We start from the raw sequence: 22,757 nt of genomic DNA, 5'->3' as shown, positions 1-22,757 counted from the left end.
GGACAATGTTAACAGCCATCTACTCTCACAGGGTTAGCCTCAAGGATTTATTCTGGGCAAAAGAACTAAAAGTAATCTATTACATTAAATAAACTACAGCTTCATAATAATATCACCTAATTGACTGAAAACAGAATATTCTGAGTAAATCAAATTTCTTAACAAGACAAAACTGATTTTTTGCGATGAAAACCCATCAATCATACACTGCCCACATTTGTCTCCTCTTTGATTGATTAATCAGAAACAAATCTTTTCATAGTCATTTGTGTCCAATATTAAGTACTAGTGACTGAAATTGTGGCATTTTTTTTATTTTAACAGACTTCAATGATGTCACAGTTATTTATAGGAACGTTTACAAATGATCTTTTAATGTCTGCTGCAGACTTGGCTCTTTTTATCTACTTAAAAATATGAGTAAAATTATACATAAAAGCTATGAAAATGCTGTAAAATCTATTAAAAAAAGAACTATAACAATAAAAAACTATAACAATATGTCTTAATGATATGACAAGCTATGGTTAAACTTTCATAAATGCTTGCTGGACATTAGTCAAGCATGACACAATGTCGTAGTTGCGCCAGTACTTTTTAAAGGTGAAGCCTTCGTCGTTGTCGTCAACTGCCATGATGAGGCCCTCCATCGTGGAATGAGTGTAGAGTGCCGTAAAGGCACGAATGACACCTTGATCCATCGGCTGAATTAGAGATGTGGTGTTAGGGGGCAGAAACTCGATCTGAACCCCATCATATTGCAGGTCTGTTGCATGGCCTCCTGCACAGTCCATCAAGAGAAGGACCTTAAAAGGGAGGCACTTCTGAGCCAGATACAGCTTCACCTGGGGAATGAAGCAATGGAGGAACCATTCGAGGGTCAGGGTTTTTGTTATCCAGGCCTTATAGCCATCCAATACATGGGGAGCAGAGCCTTATTTTTGTTTTTTAAGGCCTGTGGATTTTTGGCCTTATAAATAAGGCCTGGCTTAAGCATAAAGCCTGCAGCATTGCCACACATGATGAGAGTGACACGGTCATTGTGGGCCTTGAAGCCTGGCCTCTTCACTTCATCCTTGAAGAAGAATGTACGAGAAGGCATCCTCTTCCAAAAGAGGCCTGTCTCGTCCATGTTATAAACTTGCTCAGGGAGGTAGCAGCCATCACTGATGAGCTTAGGAAACTCATCCTCCATGTAGCGATGAACAGCATCGGTGTCGGCAGAGGCAGCCTCACCATACAAAGGTACGCTTTTGAGGCCATATCTCTTTTGAATTTATCAAACCAGCCTTTGCTGGCTGTAAAGCCTTGTCCTCGAGGAGGCGAATCACTCGTGGCAAAGTTAGTACTGGCTTGAGGTTTATTATGATCATCTTCAGCGGCTTCTTCAACATCTCCTTTGACGTCGTCATCGGGCAAGGTTTGATCATAGAGAGATTTGGCCTTTGTCCTGATCATATTAGTGTCCAAACTCGCGTTTTTTTTTCTGTAATCAGCAACCCACAAGACTAATGCAGCTTCCATTTTCACAATTCTCTAACTACGTGGAGTTACTACACGTTTTGCTTCTTTATTGAACCTTCTTGCAGCAGTTTTGCGGATGTTAGCTTCGTCTCCTTTGAGTAGCGCACTGTCGATTCATTCACTCCTTAATGGCATGCCACTGCAGAATAACTTCTGCCCTGTTTAAACATATCTAAAAGTTTGACCTTTTCATTGATGGTCATCATCTTCCTCTTCCTCTTGGGCTCACTAGAGGAATCTTTCGCAGGGGCACGGAGCTTAGGAGGCATTGTAAGGGCTTAACGAAAAGTTAATTTCAAACACAACACTAAGATGCGCGAGAGACAGTTGACGCATGAACAAGAGTGGCGAGATACAACCAGGGAAGAAGCTGGGAGAGGATGTGATGATGCGCAGCCAATCAGTTCATGGGATACATCCACTCATGCTCTCATTCGTCGATCTCACACCGGGAACCAATCACGTGCCTTGTCTGAGTGCCTGTGGGTATGTACAAAGCCTCTGAGAGAGCTTCTCTCTTTGTCTGGCATCCTGGGAAACCGTTTCTCTCGCACATCACGATGAAACAACGCTACTTTCTGCAATATGGCTGCCGATATGACGTTATTTTTTCATTTTTATTTTTTGATGAATATTTTTGAAAAATCAGTGATGCACTGAGGCCGTGAAGCTTGAACCGCGAAGTGGCGAGGGATTACTGTATCCCGACGGCACATTCTGTGGGGGCAATGAAAAAGAATCCTCGGACCCCACCATTGGCGGGGGCCCAGCAACGGACTCGCCTAGGACCCCTCGCTGGAAGGGGACGGGGGAAAAATTCTGACGCTCCGCTGGGGAGTCCTGAAGCAGAAACGGCAACGTGCTTTTACTCCTCGAACTTCCGAGGAAGACTTCTTGTAGGGGGATCGAGGCTTTCTCTTCTTCCTTGTCGATGCCAGATCCCATGATGTTCCGTTCATGCAGCAAACTCACAACACGTGACCCCACACGAAAAAGGGAGGCCCCAACACTTGTTAAATAGAGTGTGGGTCTATCTTCAATGGAGAGAGAAAAGCCCCACAAGCCCTGTCCTCAGAACCAGGGCCACGCTGTAGAAAAGAAGCCTCCATCTTAAAACCAACACCAACACACGTGCGGTCAACACCTACACACAGGGAAACACAAAGGGAAACAGGCCGGTAATGGACGACAAGCTGAAGCGTGTGAACGCTACAACGACCAGGAAAGGACTGCAGGTCAGAGGTCGTGATCTTCGACACTGGGGCATACCTGGCTGGGGGTCGGGAGGGAATAACAAGTTTTTTCTTGTCAGTACCGGATTAACATCCAGGATTCTCCTAAGACAGTAGTTCGGGGAAGTATACGGCGTCGGAACAAGCTTAGTTTGATGCTAGTGCATCCAAGAAGAGAAAGGTCATCATGGAGGTAAAGTACGATGCGATTAAACGTTTGGAGAAGAGAGACAGTAACATCGAGATAGTTCATGCTTTGGGGCTTAGTGGGATGATGGTTGTGACCATAGTAGAGGACAAGGAATGTATTCTTAAGCATGTTCAAGACGCTGCACAAATGAAGGCAATGGTAATAATGTGAAGCAACATAGTCAGAACATTGTGGAGATGGAGAAGTTATTGATGATCTGGCTGGAACACCAGAACCAACGACATGTTCAAGCGAGCCTAAGTGTGATTCAAGAAAAGGCTAGGGAGCTGCATGCAGCTGTAGTGAAGAACAATGGGGAAGGTATACTAGAGATGAATTTTCCGCCAGTACAGGTTGGTTTCATCACTTTAAGGCTCGTGCGAATTTGCACAATGTGAAGGTGCTAGTGCTGATAGCAAAGCAACAAAAAGTTTTCCTAGTAGTTTGGCTGAAATAATTAGTGAAGTTTGTTATACTGCTAACCAGGTGTTTAATGTAAATGAGATGGGGTTATTTTGGAGTGAATGCCTAACCGTACACACCTTTCCAAGGAGGGGAAGTCAGCACCAGGCCATAAGTTGGTAAGGAGAGACTGATTTTACTCTTTAGGGCCAATGTTAGTGGTGACTTGAAACCAAACCATTGCTAGTGTACTTGGCAGAAAATCCTGGGGCTTTAAAGAGCATTTTCAAGAGTCAACTCACCGTCATTTGGAAGTCCAAAAATAAGACTTGGGTTACCTTGATGGTCTTTGAAGGTCTTTGAAAACTGGTTCAGTGATCACTTTGTGCCAGCAGTGCAACAATATTGTGCCTCAAAGGGTCGACCTTTTAAGGTCCTGCTTGTTTTAGACAAATCCCCAGGTCACCTTGCCAATTTAAGCAATAAGCACCCTAACGTGAAGGTGGTGTATCTTCCACTAAATACAACACTGCTCATACAGCCAAAGGACCAAGGAGTCATTGTTAACTTTAACTTACTACCCAAGGAGGACAATACGCTCTGCTTTGAGGGCTGTTGAAGGTAACATGGCTACAGCATCACAGATCCTAAGAAGATTATTGCAAGTGCTCGGGAAGAGGTGAAGACGACAACTTTGAATGGGTCCTGGTAGAAACTGTCTCTGCAGTCTGTGCTCAGTTTTGATGGTTTTGTATAGGCAGATGTCAATTCTGTGATGAGGAAAATCATTGGGTTAAGCAAGAGGCTAAAATTGGACTTAGAAGCTGAGGAAGTCACCAAACTGATGGCATCCCAGGGAGAATTGTCATCATTGGAGGACCTCTTTGAGCTGGAGGAGCAGATGATCGAGGAGGAGTTGGAGGTACCAGCCCCAAAGCCCAGGGCATTAACTGACAAGGGCTTGTCAGAGGGTTTTACTCATCTGGAGAGAGGTTTGGCATGTTTTGAGGGTGAGGACCCTAACATTGCAAGGTATGAATAAGAAGGTTCGGAGAGGGATCATGGAATGTGTAACTTTTTACAAGGAGTCATTGAAGGAGAAGCAGATGAAGAAAAATGTGCAATCTAGGCTACGAACTTTCTTCAGGAAGAAGTCTCCAGCACCATTTGCCACTCCTAGTCTAGGTATCAGATTCTGAACTTATTTCTTTTAACTACTGTAATATAAAATGTTATAAATTGTAATAATTTCATAAAATTCTTAGTGTATTGTAATTTATATTTACTGTACAGTCAAACCTTGGTTTTTGCACATCTCTCCTATCCTGTTTCAATTTTCATAGACTTTTTATCTACAAAATTTTATCTTGGTTATTGTACATTTCCTCAGTTTTTGTACACTCGGAAACAATTCTTCCAGGGCCCAGCGCGTGACCGGGCCCCATATCAAGCACCCAAACAAAGCATCCCATCTTCTTTCAAGACCCATTGGGCTTTTGTGTTTATTGTTTTTGTGCTTTTTGTTTTTTTTCTATTCAAGTGCAACTGTTAAATAAGCCATCATGGGGTCAAAGTAAGTTCCAAGTGCTAGCCCTTCTGTAAAAATGGTGAAAAACACTATAAAATTTAAGAGAACTCATAGCAAAGTGTTGGAGGAAGTTGCATACCGATCTCAGTGAGAAAATGCCTACAACAAGTGCTGCTGTTGGTAAATTTAAGGCCAGCAGAGGGTAGCTTGAAAAATTCAGAAAGCAAATGGGCATACATAATGTGCCTACTTCAGGGACTAAGGACATGTTTGCAAAGTGGAGTGATGTAAAAAATTTTGCGGAGAATTATCATAAAAAAAAGTTGTAATCCATTTCTCCATCATGTTTAATAACAATGCCATGTTTAACTTTACGCAAATTTTAAAGAAATGCCAGAAACAAATGTCTCAGGACAGTTTTGTTGTGTGACAGGGGTCCAGTAACTCTCAAGCTGGTCCTAGTGCCAGTAAAAAACAAAGAGGGGAAATAACCTCAGATAGTGCCAGTAAAAAATGAAGAGAAGTAACCCCAAATAGGTCCTTGATAACTGAAGTCCTTCTGAAAGGAGATCTCCCTTCGAAACAATAATCTCCCCTCCTCTCCATCTTCCATACACTAACAAGTGCTTTCCATAAAGGTAAGAGTGATGTTAAATGTTTATTTATTCACTTCATTAGTCATTTATATTTGTTTCTCACTATTTTGTGTATGTAAAACTGTAATTATTCCCTATAAAATGTATTTTTTGCTAATCTTTTTAACCTCTTCATTACCGAAAGTTTGTTTGGAGGTAGGTGGGTACCACCATTCAAGTCTACTACACCGCACCGGGTGCATAAAGGTGGTACGCATAGTACCACCAAAACTCCTCTTTTCAGATAGGGACTTCCAATCATTCTGTAATTTCGGTTTGAAGAGTTTGGAGCAAAATAAACAGTATGACACGATGCCAGACGTATGATGAACCCAAAAAAATATTATTACTGCTTATGTGTGTAGGTGACAGATGAACTGCGTCTCGACAAAATTCACAAAACCAGACAAGCGTAAACGTAATAACTTCTACCCAAGTATAAAACCAGTTGTATCATCATTTACTGTATTTATTTATTTATTCACTTACTATTACATTTTACAAATAAAAGATATGAACACCAGATAAATGAAGGTAAAAATAAAGCCTTATAGTAACTTTATATATAAAAAACCAAACCAGAGAAAAAGCGAAAAAGCTATTTTTTTCTGAGGACAAGAAACTTGAAAAATTAGTTTAGATACCCCTGATGCCCCTAAAGTTGTTTTCTGTGATGAAACTAATCTTAGAAAACGTAGAAAATGACATCGACCCATTTTTGAAAGATATACTATAAAATTTGCGATTTCCATATTTATTGGCGGGGCTTTCGCTTTAGTTTTTGCTCTTTTTTTTTGTTATTACGTGCTTATTTACTGTTCTATTTTGATAATACTTCATGTGCATGTTCCAGGTGCGATATACCAACATTCTGTAAGACCGAATTTCTATTCAAGACTGTAGTTTTCTCACCGACCACCAGTGTCCCTTGTACAAGGGACACTGTGTTTCGCATTTTTTTTCATAAAATCATTTATTTTCCCTGTAGGATTATAAAACTAACAGAGAATATGCGTTATTATAGTGCTAATAATACCTGATAATTTCATTAGCCTGTCTTGATTAGTGTATTTTTGGCAAATATTTTTACGATCAGCACCCCTCCAAACTGGAGTCACTACCGAGAGATTCAGTTCGGCAGCGAACGCAATGTTTACATTCTGCTCACCCACCCGGTAAAGAAGGGGTTAAGGGTTAGTTGTATTTACAGTATTCTTTATGGGAAATATTGTTTCAGTTTTTGTTTATGAAATACCTGAACTGAAACATATCTACTATTCCTGTACACATACCAGAACTAATAAATAACTATTATTCGTGTACACATAACCTGTATAATTTTATTCTTATCACCTCAGGCTCCCTACACATGCATCTCCATCCCCAACAACCTAGCCTACGGCTGTAAAAACTAATTACTAAAATTTGGTAAATTCCTAACTTTGTTCACTTTTACACATTTTATTATATTTTACAAAATACTGTAATAGTACTAGTAATGTATACTTTACTGCAGCATACAGGGCTATACACTAATAATAAATTATTACATTCCAAAATCCCCTGAATCATGTGAATATACCAACATTTTTCCAGGGTTAAGTAGCACAACTTCAAATGAAAAATAAGGAATTCATTATGTTTTTTTATCTTTTATACATTCTTTGGTATAAATTACAGTACACCTGTATGTTATTTGACATTATTGTACTGTATAACAAATGTATTTTATTTTTCTTACTTTATTTTATTGCATACAGGACTTTGTGTACTTTGTTGTAAATTTTTACATTTCAGAACCACCAGTGGAGCTACAATAAGTTTTTGTATGAAAAACAACTCAACTACAGATTGTAAGTAAAACATCAAGACACAACATGCAGTATACCCGAAGGATTAAAAGTATTCTTTTCATAACTTTATTTTCCATTTTTATGTTTTCCTGACGTTGTTCCGGCTCTCGACGCAGCGTAAAAATGGAAACACTGTTGTAAACCAAGGACTGTCTGGACCTATGTTCATTCTACTGTTCCATTACGTCCAAAAGATATAATCCACGAGAAAGGCGAAGGTTAGTATTCCCAAGTTGGCAGGATTAATGTGTCTTTCACTGAGTATTACAGAATTGATTCAATTACACCTGGTATAGGTTATTGACTGAGGCATTAAAAATCTTTTCACCAACCGAAGGTTGGTCATGAACACTCAAGAATAAACTAGTTTCCTTGGTACAGGTATTCTGATTTCAGAATGAAATCAAGGGAAGACATCTCTCATACTGGAAAGAGACCCTCCATCTTAATAAGTGATCCAAAGACCAATACGGATTGGTACAGAAGGACTGAAAAGTTTTTGCTGTAAGCTCCCCAAAAACTAAGCATCCCCAAGAATCTCCAAATAAAAAACTTTGTTTCTCTAGCAGAAGAGGCTAAGACTGTCTAAGCTGCCAGCTAATATAGTATGGAATCTTGTGCTTCCCTAATTTTTGCTATGTGACATTGTTTTCAGAGGCTTGTTTGGATATTTCAGATCCGAGACGAAATAGAGCATTTCAATTACCCTAGGACTCAATGGATAGTGAAATAGCATTAAGACAGAGTATCTGTACCATGAATGAAATGGAAAGATTTATGAGTAAATATAAGATTCATGAAAGGAGTATAATGGGAACCAACACTTGTGTGGTGTCCAGAGATTTCAAAAAATGTGAGAGGGGATGAGGAACAGTTGGTTAAAAAACAGCAGCAGAATGGATGTAGAACAATGAAGACCATTAGGAAGGCATAGAAAACAAGGAAAAAGCAAAAAGATAAAAACTTACATCTGATAGTAGTTTACCCAGGAAAAAAAAAGAAGAAAACCAATTTCATGCTTACCCCAAACATGGAAAACCAATGCAAAATAAATGTCCCAATGGGGATTACAATATATTAATACTTTGCAATTACACTCTTACCACGTACTAAAGAACTACTCATTGAAGACAATGTTCCATGGATATATTAAAGAGTACATTTCTAAATTATACGAAAATATAGAATACTTACTCTCTGCAATGTGTTACAGTCCTTATCCTTATTATGGAGATAATGTGTCTGCCAAAATAGCAACAAAGACCTAAGGTTTGGAAGTAGGTGTGGCTCCAGGTGGCTGCGAAGACCATCTAAGTACAGGGGCAACTCAGAGTGTCGATGGGCAAGCATTAAAATAACAAGGGATGTATTAAGGCAGCTTACATTTTCCTGTTGAGACATAAACCATTAAAACGTGATATTACAATGCAGCATAAAAATATGTATAAATGAAAATGGAAAAAAAGTAAGTACTATTTCGTTATCAGATTATTATGAATCACGCTTGTTTCATAGTGATAAACTTAACTAAACTTTCACCTTATTACAGCTGTAATAAAGAAACTAAATTATACTACATCTTACAAGTTTAGTTGCTAGTATTATCCTAATGTTAAGACCGAAGGTTTGTTTCGTATATGAACAAATTAATATTTTGATACCAGGCTTGTTTCAAGGTGGTTATAACTCAGCAAAACAGTCGTCTATTACAGCTGTAATAAAGAAATTAAATTACACTACACCTTAAAATTAAATTACACTACACCTTATAAATACTGAACACAAACTCACCTGGGTTAATGAATCAACACTGATGGTTTTCGTTAACTGCACCAAGAAATCTAACCGCTGTTTGAATGTTGATACGTGCTTAAGAGTTCTAGATTTTGCAGCAAATTCAACAGCCTTTCCTTCACGAGTGAAGAGATCATTGGATAACACCAGGGATCTGACAAGCATGTTGCTGTCGACCAAATTCTTGGTAACGAGTCTAAATAATTTCTTTTCCTGAAATAGATTTTTCTTCCATAAAATCTGTCTTAAAAAAATTTGAAACACAAAAAATTGATAGGTTTGCATGTATCTCATGGATCTTAAAATTGTTCTGTTCTGAAGAGGTGAAAACTGGAGGAATGTAAAGTTATAGAAATTGGACAACTAGATTGAAAGAGACCAAAGGGAATTGATGATGAGTAATAAGCAGAAGCTGGATGGATACTACTACAAAAAAGCCTCTATAAATACAGTGTACTAAGCAAAGTTACACACTCAAACACAACAGTTCCAACTCATTGATTTTTTACTTTATCATTTACCAGTTTTGTCAAAATGTAAATGATAAGTTATAAAATTTCCTATTGTATAATTAAGGGGTGTGGCGATGCCATAAGTGTTTATAACTTTCTTATGACTGAAGGGATTTGCTTCAAATTTTTACTACATATTCTTCAACTAGTTATGAAATTGTTCAAAGAGAACCAGCTACATATTCGACTTATAACTTTTTTTTTTTTTTTCATTTGAAAAAATCATGACATCACTTTTAAAAAATAATATGCCCCCCAAAAAATAGTTTCACTAATAAATCAAGTTTAGCTCTTTGCAAATCAAGATACAGTGGTACCTCGTTCGTCGAATGTTTCTTATGTTGAACATTCCATTTTTTTAACAAGTTTTTTTGGGAAATTTTGTATAGTTTATCGAACAAATGCTTGCACTTCATTGTTATTACTATTAATAGGGCTTAGTTTTTTCAGGCCTCTGAGTCTTAAGTAGACTTCTTGGGCTGTTTATCAGGGCTTAATCCTGAGAAGAAGGAAAAGAAGGGAAAAAATCAAATAAATAAATGAAATAAAATAAATAAAATAAAAAAATAAAAATATTTAGAATTTATTTATGAAACCTGTCTTATTTAAAAAAAAAATGACGATGTTAATTGAAAAATCTTTGCTTTCAGCAAGAATACTTTTCATTTTTGAATTCCGTAGATAAATAGATCTTTGTTGGGTCCAATTTGGGCATTCAACAAATGCTGCACTGTCATGGGTGTTACACATCTATTACACTTTATTGGGTCAGCATGTGGTGCTGACCTCAAAGTGACCATGCGAGAATCTTGTGTGTCCTATACAGAGCCTTGTTAGGATTACCTCTTTTGATCTTTCTTTTTGTGAGGATGTCCTCCATGCACACACTCCAGCTTTTATATTTTTAAGTTTATTTGTGGTTGGCACTAAGGCCCATTCTCTTTTCCCATCTCTGTATATTAACGGTCTGACAGATGCTATCCAGTCTGACAATGGGGGCATGTGTAATTGTTGGAGGGATAGTGCAGGCTAATTTGGCAGCTGAGTCTGCATTTTCATTTCCTTTTATTCCCATGTGCTCTGGAATCCAACATATTTCTGTTGATAATCCTGATTGAAGGAGTTGATGAATCTTTATTTGTATTTCTTGTACTAGTACGTACATATTTGACTTACTGATTTATACAGTCTTATAGCATCTATAGCACTACGCGAGTCACTGAAAATGATAGACACTTGCTTTTCCCTCAGATATCATATCAAGAGCCATTTTTATGGCCGTGACTTCAGCAGTAAATATTGATGATATTAAAGGTAGGCTTCTTTTGAGCAACATATTTTTCGAATATGCAGATGCTCCTACTCCAACATTATTTTTGGAGCGGTCTGTATCTACCATGAATGTCTCTATTTCTTCTAATGTGCTCCAAAGCATGTTGGTGGTACATTTCTGTACTTGTCATTTGCTTTTTAAGCAGGTAAGACAGGGAGGTACATATCTTTATTTGTTTTAACATCCATGGTGGTGATCACTCCACAGGTGGGTGAAAATCGGATTTATGTTTTGTAAGTTTATTAGGTATTCAGCTCTTTTTGGGAAAGAGCCAGTACCATGAACCTCTGTTTCCGGATTACAATTTTGAAAGCAGTCAGCTGCAGGAGATGATCCTGCTTGCAGTGAAAAACCTCTTCATATTGCTATCAAATTACGGTGATATTTCAAGGGCAACACACCTGCCTCTACCAGAAGTGAGCTCGTTGGGGACGATCGGAATGCTCCTGTGCACAATCGCACGCCTTCATGGTGCACTGCATCGAAAGTTTTTAATGCAGATTCTGAGGTGGATGAATATATTGGACAGCAGTAATCTATTATGGATAAGACTGTTGCCTTATATATCATTCATAAAATGTCTCGCTTTGCTCCCAATTAGTGTGTGATAACTTTTTCACTATGGCAAGGGCTTTGATGCCCTTGGCTTTAATGTATTCGATGTGCTCTTTCCAATTTAAATGTTGATCAAATATCACTCCTAGATATTTGATTTTTGTACAAAATTGTATTTCAGTGCTGTAAAGGTGATGTTTGTTTGGTTCTTCAGCCATCTTTTGTCTTTGTAGAGGACGATTGCTTTTGTTTTATCAGTTGAAAATTTAAATCCAACTGAATTTGTCCAACTACATATATTTGAAATGGCAGTACTGAGAACTCTCTGAGCATGTCTTAAATTGCTACTTGTATAGTAAATAACAATCAACATATAAACTATTTTTTACACCACTTGGTAAATTTATAGTAATGTCATTGATTGCTAAAGCAAACAATGCACAGCTCAAGACACTACCTTGAGGGATTCCTTCTTCCAGTTCATAGGTTACTGAGTAGGAATTTTCTACTCTTACTTGAAAAGTTCTGCTTGTTAAAAAGTTCTTAATAAATATTAATAAGTGGCCTCTTAGTCCCTTGGAATGGAGTTTTTGCATGATGTTATGTTTCCATGTTTTGTCATATGCTTTTTCTATATAAAAAAATATAGCTACTGTTAATTTTTTTTTTGTTCAAAGCCTTTTTTGATATGATCCTCTAAATGTGTTAAGGGATCTAGGGTTGATCTGCCAGCTATTGAACCTGATTGTGTTGGTGTTAAAATGGATTCTTTGGTTATTACGCACATTAATTGTGCATTAACAATTTTTTCTAAGATTTTGCATACGAAGCTTGTTAGGGATATCGGTCTATAATTGGATGGATTACTTGCATCCTTTCCTGGTTTATTTATTGGAATAATTATGGCATGTTTCCATTTATCAGGAAAGACACGTTTTAGCCAGATACTATTATAAAATTTTAATAAATATGATTTAGTTATAGGAGCTAATTTTTCTATCATTTCATATGATATTTTATCATATTCCTATGGCGGAGGGATGACAGGAGTTGATGGCATTATCTAGTTGATCCATGTAGAAAATATAATTATATTCCAGGTCTTCAATAGTTTCAAAACTAAGTATTATATTTTCTTTTTGTTTTTTGATACGTATTTTGAAAATGTATATCTAGGCTAGAGTAAGCACTGATGTTTTCAAAAAGCTTTCCAATTATATTTGATATTTCATAAGTGTAGTGGTATATTTTTCCACTTAAATGTATTGCACTTCTTGGAGGTCTTATATGTTTTCCATTGATTTTCCTTATCTTTTGCCAGATATCCCTTGTTGATGTGTTTGAAGATATGTTTGAGACATATTCTTTCCATGATGCGATTTTTTCAGCTATTACTGTTTTTCTAAATTTGGCTGTATATTTGTTATATAGTGGTTTAATATGGTTAATTGTTATGTTTGTTATAACTATTTTGTTTAATACGTTTACATTATGGGGCATTTTGTCGAGTGATTTAAGGCAAGTTCTAAGTCTGTTAAGATTGCGACCCAATATATGTTTTATTTGACTTAAGGTTGTTATGGTTGGATTCCACCATGGGACAGGGGATTTTGTGGAAAATGATTTGGTTTTTGGAATGCTTTTATCTGCAGCATTTATTATGAAGTTTGAGAAGGATTCACATGTAGTATTTTGATCTTCGTTATGTGGGAATTGTGGTATGTTTTGAGTGTATAAGAAATATTTATCCCAATTAGCTTTTTGGATATTATATCTTGTAGGTGGCAATATTTTGATATTACTTAGGTAGTTAAGAATGATTGGGAAATGGTCACTTGTGTATGAATCGTCTAGGACATTCCATTCAAATTTTTCAGCTACATCATTTGAACATAATGATATATCAATTGAGGAAAAGGTTAGGTGTGTATTTGAAAAATATGTTGGAACTTCACTTTCATTGAGACAACACAGGTTGTGTTTCATTATAGTTTTTTCTAAGTTGATTCCGGATAAGTCAATGGGGTTATTAGTATCCCATAATGGATTATGTGCATTAACACCTCCTACTATAAGTAGGGGTTCCTGTATACTTTTGCTAATAAGTTCAGGAAAATCACTAAAATTTGCATTGAAATTTGGTTGGTTATATAAATTACAAATAGTGATTTTACTTTTGTCAGGCACATACAGTTTAATAGATGTTATTTGATATGGCATAGATGGTATGTTGAAAGGTTCATATGTTATGTTATTATGAACATATATAGCTGTGCCTAATTTTCCACCGTCAGGCAATTTTATAGTTGGATATTTGTAGGGTTACTTCCATTATGTTGTAGACACATGCACATTGGGTTGTGGTCTCTTATGATTCTTTGTAATTCACCCAGACGTAGTCGGGTTAAAAGGCCATTTATATTCCATTGAATAATTTTATATTCCATTATTGGGAGGAATTGGCGTTAAATTCTGTAAGTTGATTGCTGATTTTACTTTGCCTAGTAGTTTATATGCATTTTAATTTATTTGTGGTTTTTTAATCGTTGTATTTGTATGTTGGTTATTAGATTCTGCAGGTTTGTTTTTCATAATTGAAAATTAATAAGTTTTCGTACTATGTCCTCTGTCTTGGTAGTTAGTTGGTTATATGTACAGTAGACCCTTGACTCACGAACGCATTGACCCACGTACAACTCGATCCCCGACCAAAATTATAGGTAAAATTTCACCCTTGACCTACGAACTAACTTTGAGATACGAAAAAAAAAAAATGCGGAAAATAAAAATTCTGTTTGGGTCATGAACTAATTTTGAGACATGAACATTTGAAAAATGCTGGAAATTTCTGGAAAATAACAATTCACTTTGTTTCACAAACTAATTTTTAGACACAAACATTTGAAAAATGCGCGAAATCGCCCAGCACACGTGAGAGCGTTTGAGTTGCCATGGGAACAGCCATCCTCCAGCCGCCCACGCACGGCGTCACCCAGTGCTTCCTTGAATTGTATCATCCGGACAAAATTGTTACGAACAGGATCGTGAATATGCTCAATGAAAATTTAATGAGCCATTTCAGAAAAGTTATGCAAGGAAGGAAAAGGCAACAGACATTGGATAAGTTTGTGATTAAACGTTCACCAAAAAAACCTAGAAGAGTTGAATCTCCGGAACGAGATCTCCCCGACCTGGATGGGGGAGGGTCTCCTTCCGCACAATAACCTCCTCCCCACCCACCACCCTCCTCTTCTCTTGTCCGTCAAGCCAGAAGTCTCGCCAGTCATAGTAAGTGTTCACTTTACAAACGTTTTTATAGTGTTAGTTTACCATTTTAAATTATATTATTAGATATATTAAGGTTTTTTACACTGACTTTTACATTATCTGTGTAAAATAAGGCAAAATATACATAATATATATTGGTTCGTAGGGGTCGAGAACCAATTAATATTATTCCCATTAAACCTTATGGGGAAATTAGCTCCGAGTCACGAACAATTTGGAACACGACCAAGGTCTAGGAACGGATTGTGTTCGTGAGTCAAGGGTCTACTGTACTTAAAAAGCACTCATTACAACCAAAGACAAAGCATGTTTGGTAATGTTAATTATTGGTTCAGAAGTATTTGATCTAGCTTTAGAAACTTCTGGTTTTGTAATTCTATTGGTCCTTTTCTGTAGTGATAAGGACTGTTGATTTGAGGGGGTTATTTGTTTTGTTGTTTTTAATGGAATATTTGGGTCTTGTGGATGGTTAGGGAGTGATAGTTACATTCTGGTTTGGTTTAATGGTATGACTTCAATTAGTATTATTTGATGGGAACTGTAAAGAGTAATTAAATGGTTATTTACTGTCCAGATGTTAGCTGTTTGACTGGGGTTGAGGGTAATTATGTATTTCCACTTGTGATGAGGTTAGTACATTATCTTTTTTAAAATCTTCTCCTGGTGTATTTGGAGTATCTTTGGATTGACTGTAATTTTCAATATTCACTTTTTTTCCCTTAGGTGGGGTTCGTTCTAGTATGCTTTTCTTTTTGTCAGTTCGATTATTATTATTATTATTTGACTCCTTTTCCATTGGAAGTTCTTTTCCATGAATATCTGAATCCTCTATGTTATTAGTGGTACTGGTGGATATATCAACATGCTTGTTTTGGGGTTCAGCATTATTGATATGAGAATTAGTTTGTACCTTAATCTTATCTTGTTGTTTGTTATCAATGCGATCGATATTTAGATTTTTCGTTACATTTGCGAAAGAGTGGCTTTTAGATGGATTACTGACTCCTCTTACTTTTATCTCGAGTCTAGCTTCTTTGACTGACATACCTGTTCTATTCATCAACAACTGGAGCTCTGTGTTCTATTGATAAAAGGAGCATTCCTAAAATTTTGTGTGATGGGATTGTCCACAGTTAATACATTTTGAAGATTTACATTTCCAATTTGTAGTATGGGTGTCTGATGCACACAGTGCGCATACTGCTTTATTATGGCATTTTTTGTATGTGCCCATACTTTGAACATTGAGTGCATTGAAGTGGTTTTGGTATAAATGGACGCACTTCTCTATTTTGTCTAAGAATTTTGATTTTGAGTCAGAGATCTTGGCCTGTAAATTTTACTTTTGCAATATTATTTTGTTTATTTTATCTTTCCTACTTGGAATTGAATAATTTCTAAATCATGTATATTATTGTATCTTAATTTAAGGGAGTCAAGAATCAATTGTTTTGAGGGTAGTCCTTCTTCTTCAGTGTTGGGTAAAATAACTGTGCCCTGTATATAATTTAATGTTTCATGACTTCTTATTGTTATTTTTGTGCCATTTATTTCTTTTATATTTAAAAAGGTGGTGGGGTTGGACATATATTCAATAATTTGCTTTCTAGTATCGCTGTTGATATTTTATTTTCAGCTTTGAGTACTAGAAATCTTGACCAGTTATCTGGTCCAAAAAGATGATCGAAATGCACCAGTGTTGGATTAAGACGATAATTTCTATTTCTCTTCGGACCTTGCCTTACGTGTGGTATCTGTGTATCAGATTTGTTTCCTTTCTCTGGTACGTATGGTTCCATTGTTTTTATGTTTGTATCTTCCGATACATTTTTACTTCTTTGTATAATTTCTATGGGCCCTAGAACCAGCCCCCCCTGGAAAACCAGGTTCGAACATTGTCGGGTAAATGATGGATCTATCACATTTCCCACTATTTAGCTTTGGATTTAATTCCAATCCAAGTAATGATATGTTTTCTTATTTATTAGATATTGAAAATTTTGACAATAGTGGAAAAATCCACAGATTTTATTCCAAAAATATATAATGTCACATGGGACTCTTGGGTTCAAACCGGGAAAGAAATTCCTGAGGTTCGAGAGCCCCCTCACCACATCAAAGCGGTCCCATAATGAGGGGGCTCGCACTTCAAAATGACCGATTATCTTGTTTATACTTGTACTCAACGGCCTACTGCGTTGTAGAAGAAAAGCTGTATTAACATGTTTTTTCATTTACAATATATAGTTTAATGATAACCACACTTGACAAAATAAATACACACTCGACAAAATAAATAAAAGAATAAAGCACCTCAATATAACATTTAGCATAAAAGATGTACAAAATCTGCTGTGACGGCATGCACAGCTGACTTGAGACTGAACAAGGGGGCATTGATAACAATTCACATAAAAAAAGGAATTTCACTATAAATTTATTATTATTATTAAACGAATTTCACAATACATTTAAAAATTATAATTTAACAATGATAAAATATGAAAACAATCAAATGAAATACATAAATAATACAAAAAAGTCTTAATTGAACCAGTGTTTGGTGCCCCTAGTGAGACAGTATAGTTTAACCATATTCAACATAATAGCAAATGAAAGAACAAAGCTTTTCACAATAAAATTTAGTGTAAACAATTTAAAAAATTACTCGTCACTGCAGTGATGCACAGCTAACTTGAAATAGATGAAGGGAGCATTGCTATTTTTGAGGAATAATGAACAAGTAATTTAAGCTATCATGCATCATGATATTGTGTGTAGAGAAGACAGTGAAATCTTTACTTAAAATAAATAGTTATTTCACAACAAATCTACAATGATAAAACATGAAAACAATCAAATACAATGAACTAATAAATGAAAAGAAACTTTTACTTGAGCCAGTGTTTGGTGCGCTGATTGAGACAATAGAGAGAAGAGGCAAGGGAAGACAGGGGTCTGCTTCCTGCAGGTGTTATAACAAAACTGACATTTATTGTTTCCTGATTTTCAACATGCCAACCTTTGGGCGTTGCTCACCAGTTTAAGCAACTATGAGAAAACCACAATTATAAAAATAGAGAAGAACCTCTATAAAATTAATGCAGTTGATGCAACAATAAGTTTTATAAAACATATTTTTTATTATTATTATTACTGCATTTTATTGTTTTCGTGTTTTATTACAGTGGTACCTTCACCTATAAGTTTAATTTGTTCCATGGTCGAGATCGTAGCTCAATTTGCTCACACATCAAATCAATTTTCCAATTGATTGTTTGTTTGTTTGAAAATACTTAAAATGCCCTTAATCCGTTCCAACCCTCAAAATGCCACCACATATTTTTATGTTCCCTGTTATTGAATAACCCCGGTGCTAACGAAGAGTCGTCGACACTTAGGCCTGAGGTGACAAGTTCTCTTCAGACAGCGCCGTAGCACCCTCACAGGACAAAGCAGCATCTCATCCGCATCATTGTTGGTGAAGTCTTCCAGGGAGGGGATTGTGAAGGACTCAAACCTGGCATCGGAGACTGAAGGGTTCTGAGTCTTCGCTACAAAGTCAGGGACGAAATCGAGCGTAACTGATCCCCATCCCCTTGAGTGCTTAACATTGAAGGAAAGGCCATGAAGTTCTTCTACTCTCTTCACCGATGCCAGGGCCAGCAGAAAGACAGTCTTGAGTGTCAGATCCCTGTCTGACAACTCTCGGAGTGGCTCGTAGGGTCTGCGAGCCAGGCTCCTAAGTACGAGAGTCACATCCCACCCCGGGGGCCTGAGTTCTCTAGGTGGGCAAGACCTCTCGAAGCTCTTCATTAGGAGTGATATTTCCATAGAAGTGGAAATGTCGACTCCTTGCAGTTTAAGGACTAGGACCAGGGCGGCTCTGTAGCCTTTAACTGCGGAGACGGAGAGGAGTTTCTCTCGGCGAAGAAAGACGAAGAAATCCGCTACCTGCTTAAGACTGGCTCTGAGTGGAGAGAGACCCCATCCATGACACCAACCACAGAAGACGGACCACTTTCCCTGGTATACTGCTGCAGAGGACTGTCTGAGGTAACCTGCTATCTCTGATGCTGCTCGGCGAGAAAAGCCTCTCGCTCACAAGAGATGGTGGATAACCGCCAGCTGTGAAGACACAGGGACTGAACTGCTTGGTGGTACTGCTCCACGGGGATTGGCACAGTAGGTTGTGCCAAGAGGGAATCTGTCGCTGTGCCTCGGAGAGAAGAGCCAGCAGGTCCGGATACCAAACAGCCTGAGGCCATTTGGGTGCCACCAGAATCATCCAAAGATTGCTGGTGACCAGCACACTGCTGATCTCCTTAAGAATCAGGCAGAACAGGGGAAAGGTGTAAACTAGGAGGTTGTCCCATGGGTGCTGGAACGCGTCCTCTGCAGCTGCCCATAGGTCCAGCATGACAAACGAAGAAAATCTAGAGTTTCCTGTTGTGCTGGGTGGCGAAGAGACGTATCCCGGCCGAATGGGCCCCAAGCCTACACCAGAGTGAACACTCGCGTGAACACCTGTGGGGCGGGTGAGAGACCGAAACACAGTGCCCTGAACTGGTACACCGTCCCGTCGAGGATAAAGCGGAGGTACTTCCTGGAGGACTGATGGATGGGTATTTGGAAATACGCATCCTTCAGGTCCACCAAAAGCATGAAGTCGTTCTCCCTAATGGAATCGAGCACTGAGCGTGCTGTTTCCATCGTGAACCGAGTCTGACGAACAAATCGGTCCAAGGGAGAGAGATCTATCACTGGTCGCCAGCCCCCCGATGACTTCTCCACTAGGAAAAGTCAGCTGTAGAAGCCCGGCAACTGATCTCATACGATCTCCACAGCTCGTTTGCTCAGCATGGTCTTGACTTCTTACCAAAGTGCTATGTCCCTGGCAGAACCGGGAACGTATGTCTGAAGGTGGACCGGGTGCGAAGTGAGGGGTGGCCGCGACTCGAAGGGTAGCAGATATCCCTCCTAAAGGACATCCACTACCCAGGTCCCGGCTCCGTAGTGCTGCCAAGTTGCCCAATGGCTTGCCAGGCAACCCCCACTTCCAGCAGCAGGTGAGGGGGAACGCCATCCCTAGTGTTTCCCCTTCTTCAGTTTCCGCTTGGCAGGACCCCCACGGGAGTAGGAGGCTTGGGAGGAGGGCCGACGCTCACTCATTGAAGCAGAAGTCAAAGGCTGGGTCTTTCCTCTCGACCTCGACAAAGCTGATGTATTGGTACCAGAGGAAGAGCTAGCCAAGCTCCGAGGCTTGGCCGCAGTTGCTCGAGGCTGCCCAGAAGCCTTCGAGACTGCCTGGTGTACTAAGAGGTCACTGTCCTCAGTGCGCCGCTTTTCCACCATAGCGTCCACCATCACTTTGGGGAAGAGAGAGGAGGAACCCAGCAACGATCCGTTTCGTAGACCCATCGACACTTCCCGACTGGCCGCCCTGGTCACCCGAGCGAGGACTGCGTCCCAACGTCTCAGGACCAGGTTGGCCCACAGGTTGGCCGTTTGGTGGGCGAGGTAAGAGATGGCTCTACCTCCAGATTGACACCACCTCCCGAACGCCGAATCTTCTTCGGGAGTGATGGGTCCCAAGGAGGCTGCAACTTTGGACACCGTGAGGGACCACAGGTCCAACCAGGGGACTGCTTGGAAGGCTGCCATGGCAGTTGCCTCCAGGGCTGATGCCTCTTGCTGTGAAAACCAGCTATCTCTGGGTCAACCTACTTGGTCGGTAGCAGGTCTACCGATGGCACATAGAATCGCCACTGGCGAGGCAGAGGATGGGGAAGCAGCTTGTCCGACCTGACGGACCTAAGTGAGCCCTCCTGTCCGGAGACGAGAGTCAACCTGGCCCAGCACACCATAGGCCAAGGAGGATCGGGGCAAACCCACCGTCGTCCTGGGTTCCTTCTTGGGGCCCTAGAACGGCTCCACCCTCAATGGAGGTTCGGAGGGAGCAACCACGATCCTTCCCTGAGGTCGTTGTGCTGACGAATCAGCACAATGACCTCCGTGAAGGACCTCTGAATCTCGAGTGATAGCGTCCTGCGGCGATGAACCGTCCGATCCATCCAGGCCAATTACCTCTCGAGACCCTCTTCCTTCAGAAGGAAGAACCTCACCAGACTCGTTGTGGTCTCCTCCAACCACTTGTGCGTATGACCTGGGACCGAGCCAGGCTCGTAGGCTCTCGTGGCAGGACTGTGTGGATCTCGCTCCTCACGGTCACCCCTGGTCGCCTCGCTCCTCCCGGTATAGCCTGAGGAGATTGAAGGGACAGGTGAGGAAGACCTGACAAACCCACCCTGCCTACCAGCGGAGCTGGTGGGCTGGGAGGACTGCAGGCGATCACCAATCTGCAGTGGCAACCAAGCTGCAGGTCTAGTCCCGCGGTCTCCGTGAGGAGAACCGCTGGACCGAGGACGGTTGCAACAGTCCGTGCATCAGGCGAACTGCTACCAGTCATGCGAGCCATACGGTCCCGGTGGGAGTGACTGTCGGGTGACTGGTAGTGTCCAAAGACGCAGTGAGAGCGCGCACCATCCTCTCGACACGTCACGGTACCTGATCCAGCCGAGGCTGGACCTGGTTGCCGGGGGGACCTCTTCCTAGCCTCGACACATGACCGGTGTGGTGGGACCGTCACGTCATCCCTGGGAACCAGGGGATCGCCACGAGAGCGATTGCCAGCCTGGCGAGTCACCTGAGCAACTCCCACCAGTCTTCCGCTCGGTGACGCTCTGGAATCTCTGGAACCAGGAGAAGAGGTACCAGAGGTAGCTGGCACCTCTACGGTCCCCGTCTTCTTCTTCCCTGGGGAAGGAGAGACGGGCCCTGTTCCTGAAGGAACAGGAGGACCAGCAGAAGACCCACCTGTCCCATCGGAGTGGGACAGACCCTTAGAAGTCTCTGTGAGAGACTTCTTGGGGGGGGGGCGGGGGCACCTTCTTCTTCCTCAGCTGTGGGGCCTTGGAAGTCGAAGGGGAAGAGGCAGCAGCAGACGACGACACCTTCCTCTTCTTCTTGGACCTTTTCTTCGTCAGCTTCCTCAAGACCACCGACAGGTCCTCCATCCAGGACGGGTCTGGGGCAGTTGCGGCAGCAACACAGCCCAACTGCACCTGTCTACAGGGACCTGCAATGGGAGCAGCAACACCACGGGCAGGAACGTAGACAGCAGGAACAGGCATAGGAACTGGTGGGTGGTCAAGGGAGGAGCTCCTCGAGCACTCGAAGTCAGGGACTGGGGTGAGGACAGCAAAACCAGGCGGAGGAACGATCTCCTCACACGGCCCGAACGTCAGCGGGGCCTGCATGGCGGCTGAGGGGGTCACGGAGGTTATGTGCTGCGTGTATAACAGGTGCGGTGGCGTGGCATACCCTGGTGTAGAGATGGTGGTAGTCATCAACGTCACCGTGCCTTGGGTCACAGGAGCAGCCAGATGTTGCAACAGCCCCTGAATGCTGGGAGTGCCCGAAAGGCTCAGCGAGTGCCAGACCTGCTGGAGGCCTCCACCCGCGGCGGCAGTCACACCTGCGGAAGCAACAGTCGGGTTAGTGGGAAGGGGTTCCCGCTCACTGGGAGGTGGGGTGGGGGGGATGATCCTGCCTTGCGCAGAGGGAATATCCCGAGTACAGTTGCAGGTTGGGGTGTCGCGGCCCTTCCCCTGCGCTCAACAGGTCGAACAAAGAGGCGGAACGCAACATGTCCCCGCAGGGGAAAGAGCCATACGAGGGAGCTGGCTAGGAGGGAGGAATGAGGTGTCGTGGGAGAGCTTTCCGATGACCCCTTGGCTACTTTACGTGTCTTCTTCCTCCTCTCATAGCGATCCCACTGCTCCTCCGACCATGAAATACAAAAATCACAAGGCTCGGACCGAGAGCACTCGCGCCCTCAGCACCGCATAC

The 22,757-nt window shown here is 40.7% G+C and overlaps 1 protein-coding gene across 1 annotated transcript in view; it reads right to left on the bottom strand.

The window, feature by feature from the left end:
• The window catches only part of LOC135225205 (short transient receptor potential channel 4-associated protein-like), a 184,487-nt gene that overhangs the window by 4,624 nt on the left and 157,106 nt on the right, over positions 1-22,757 (bottom strand). The window contains exons 14-15 of the mRNA XM_064264511.1: positions 9,156-9,371; positions 8,559-8,753 (exon numbers count right to left, since the gene is read on the bottom strand). Of these exons, the coding sequence (XP_064120581.1) occupies positions 8,559-8,753; positions 9,156-9,371 (411 nt within the window). The remainder of the gene's footprint in view (positions 1-8,558; positions 8,754-9,155; positions 9,372-22,757) is intronic.

This window comes from Macrobrachium nipponense, chromosome 13 (assembly GCF_015104395.2).
Source record: "Macrobrachium nipponense isolate FS-2020 chromosome 13, ASM1510439v2, whole genome shotgun sequence".
Lineage (NCBI taxonomy): Eukaryota > Metazoa > Arthropoda > Malacostraca > Decapoda > Palaemonidae > Macrobrachium > Macrobrachium nipponense.
This window is presented reverse-complemented; position numbering and strand designations above follow the sequence as displayed.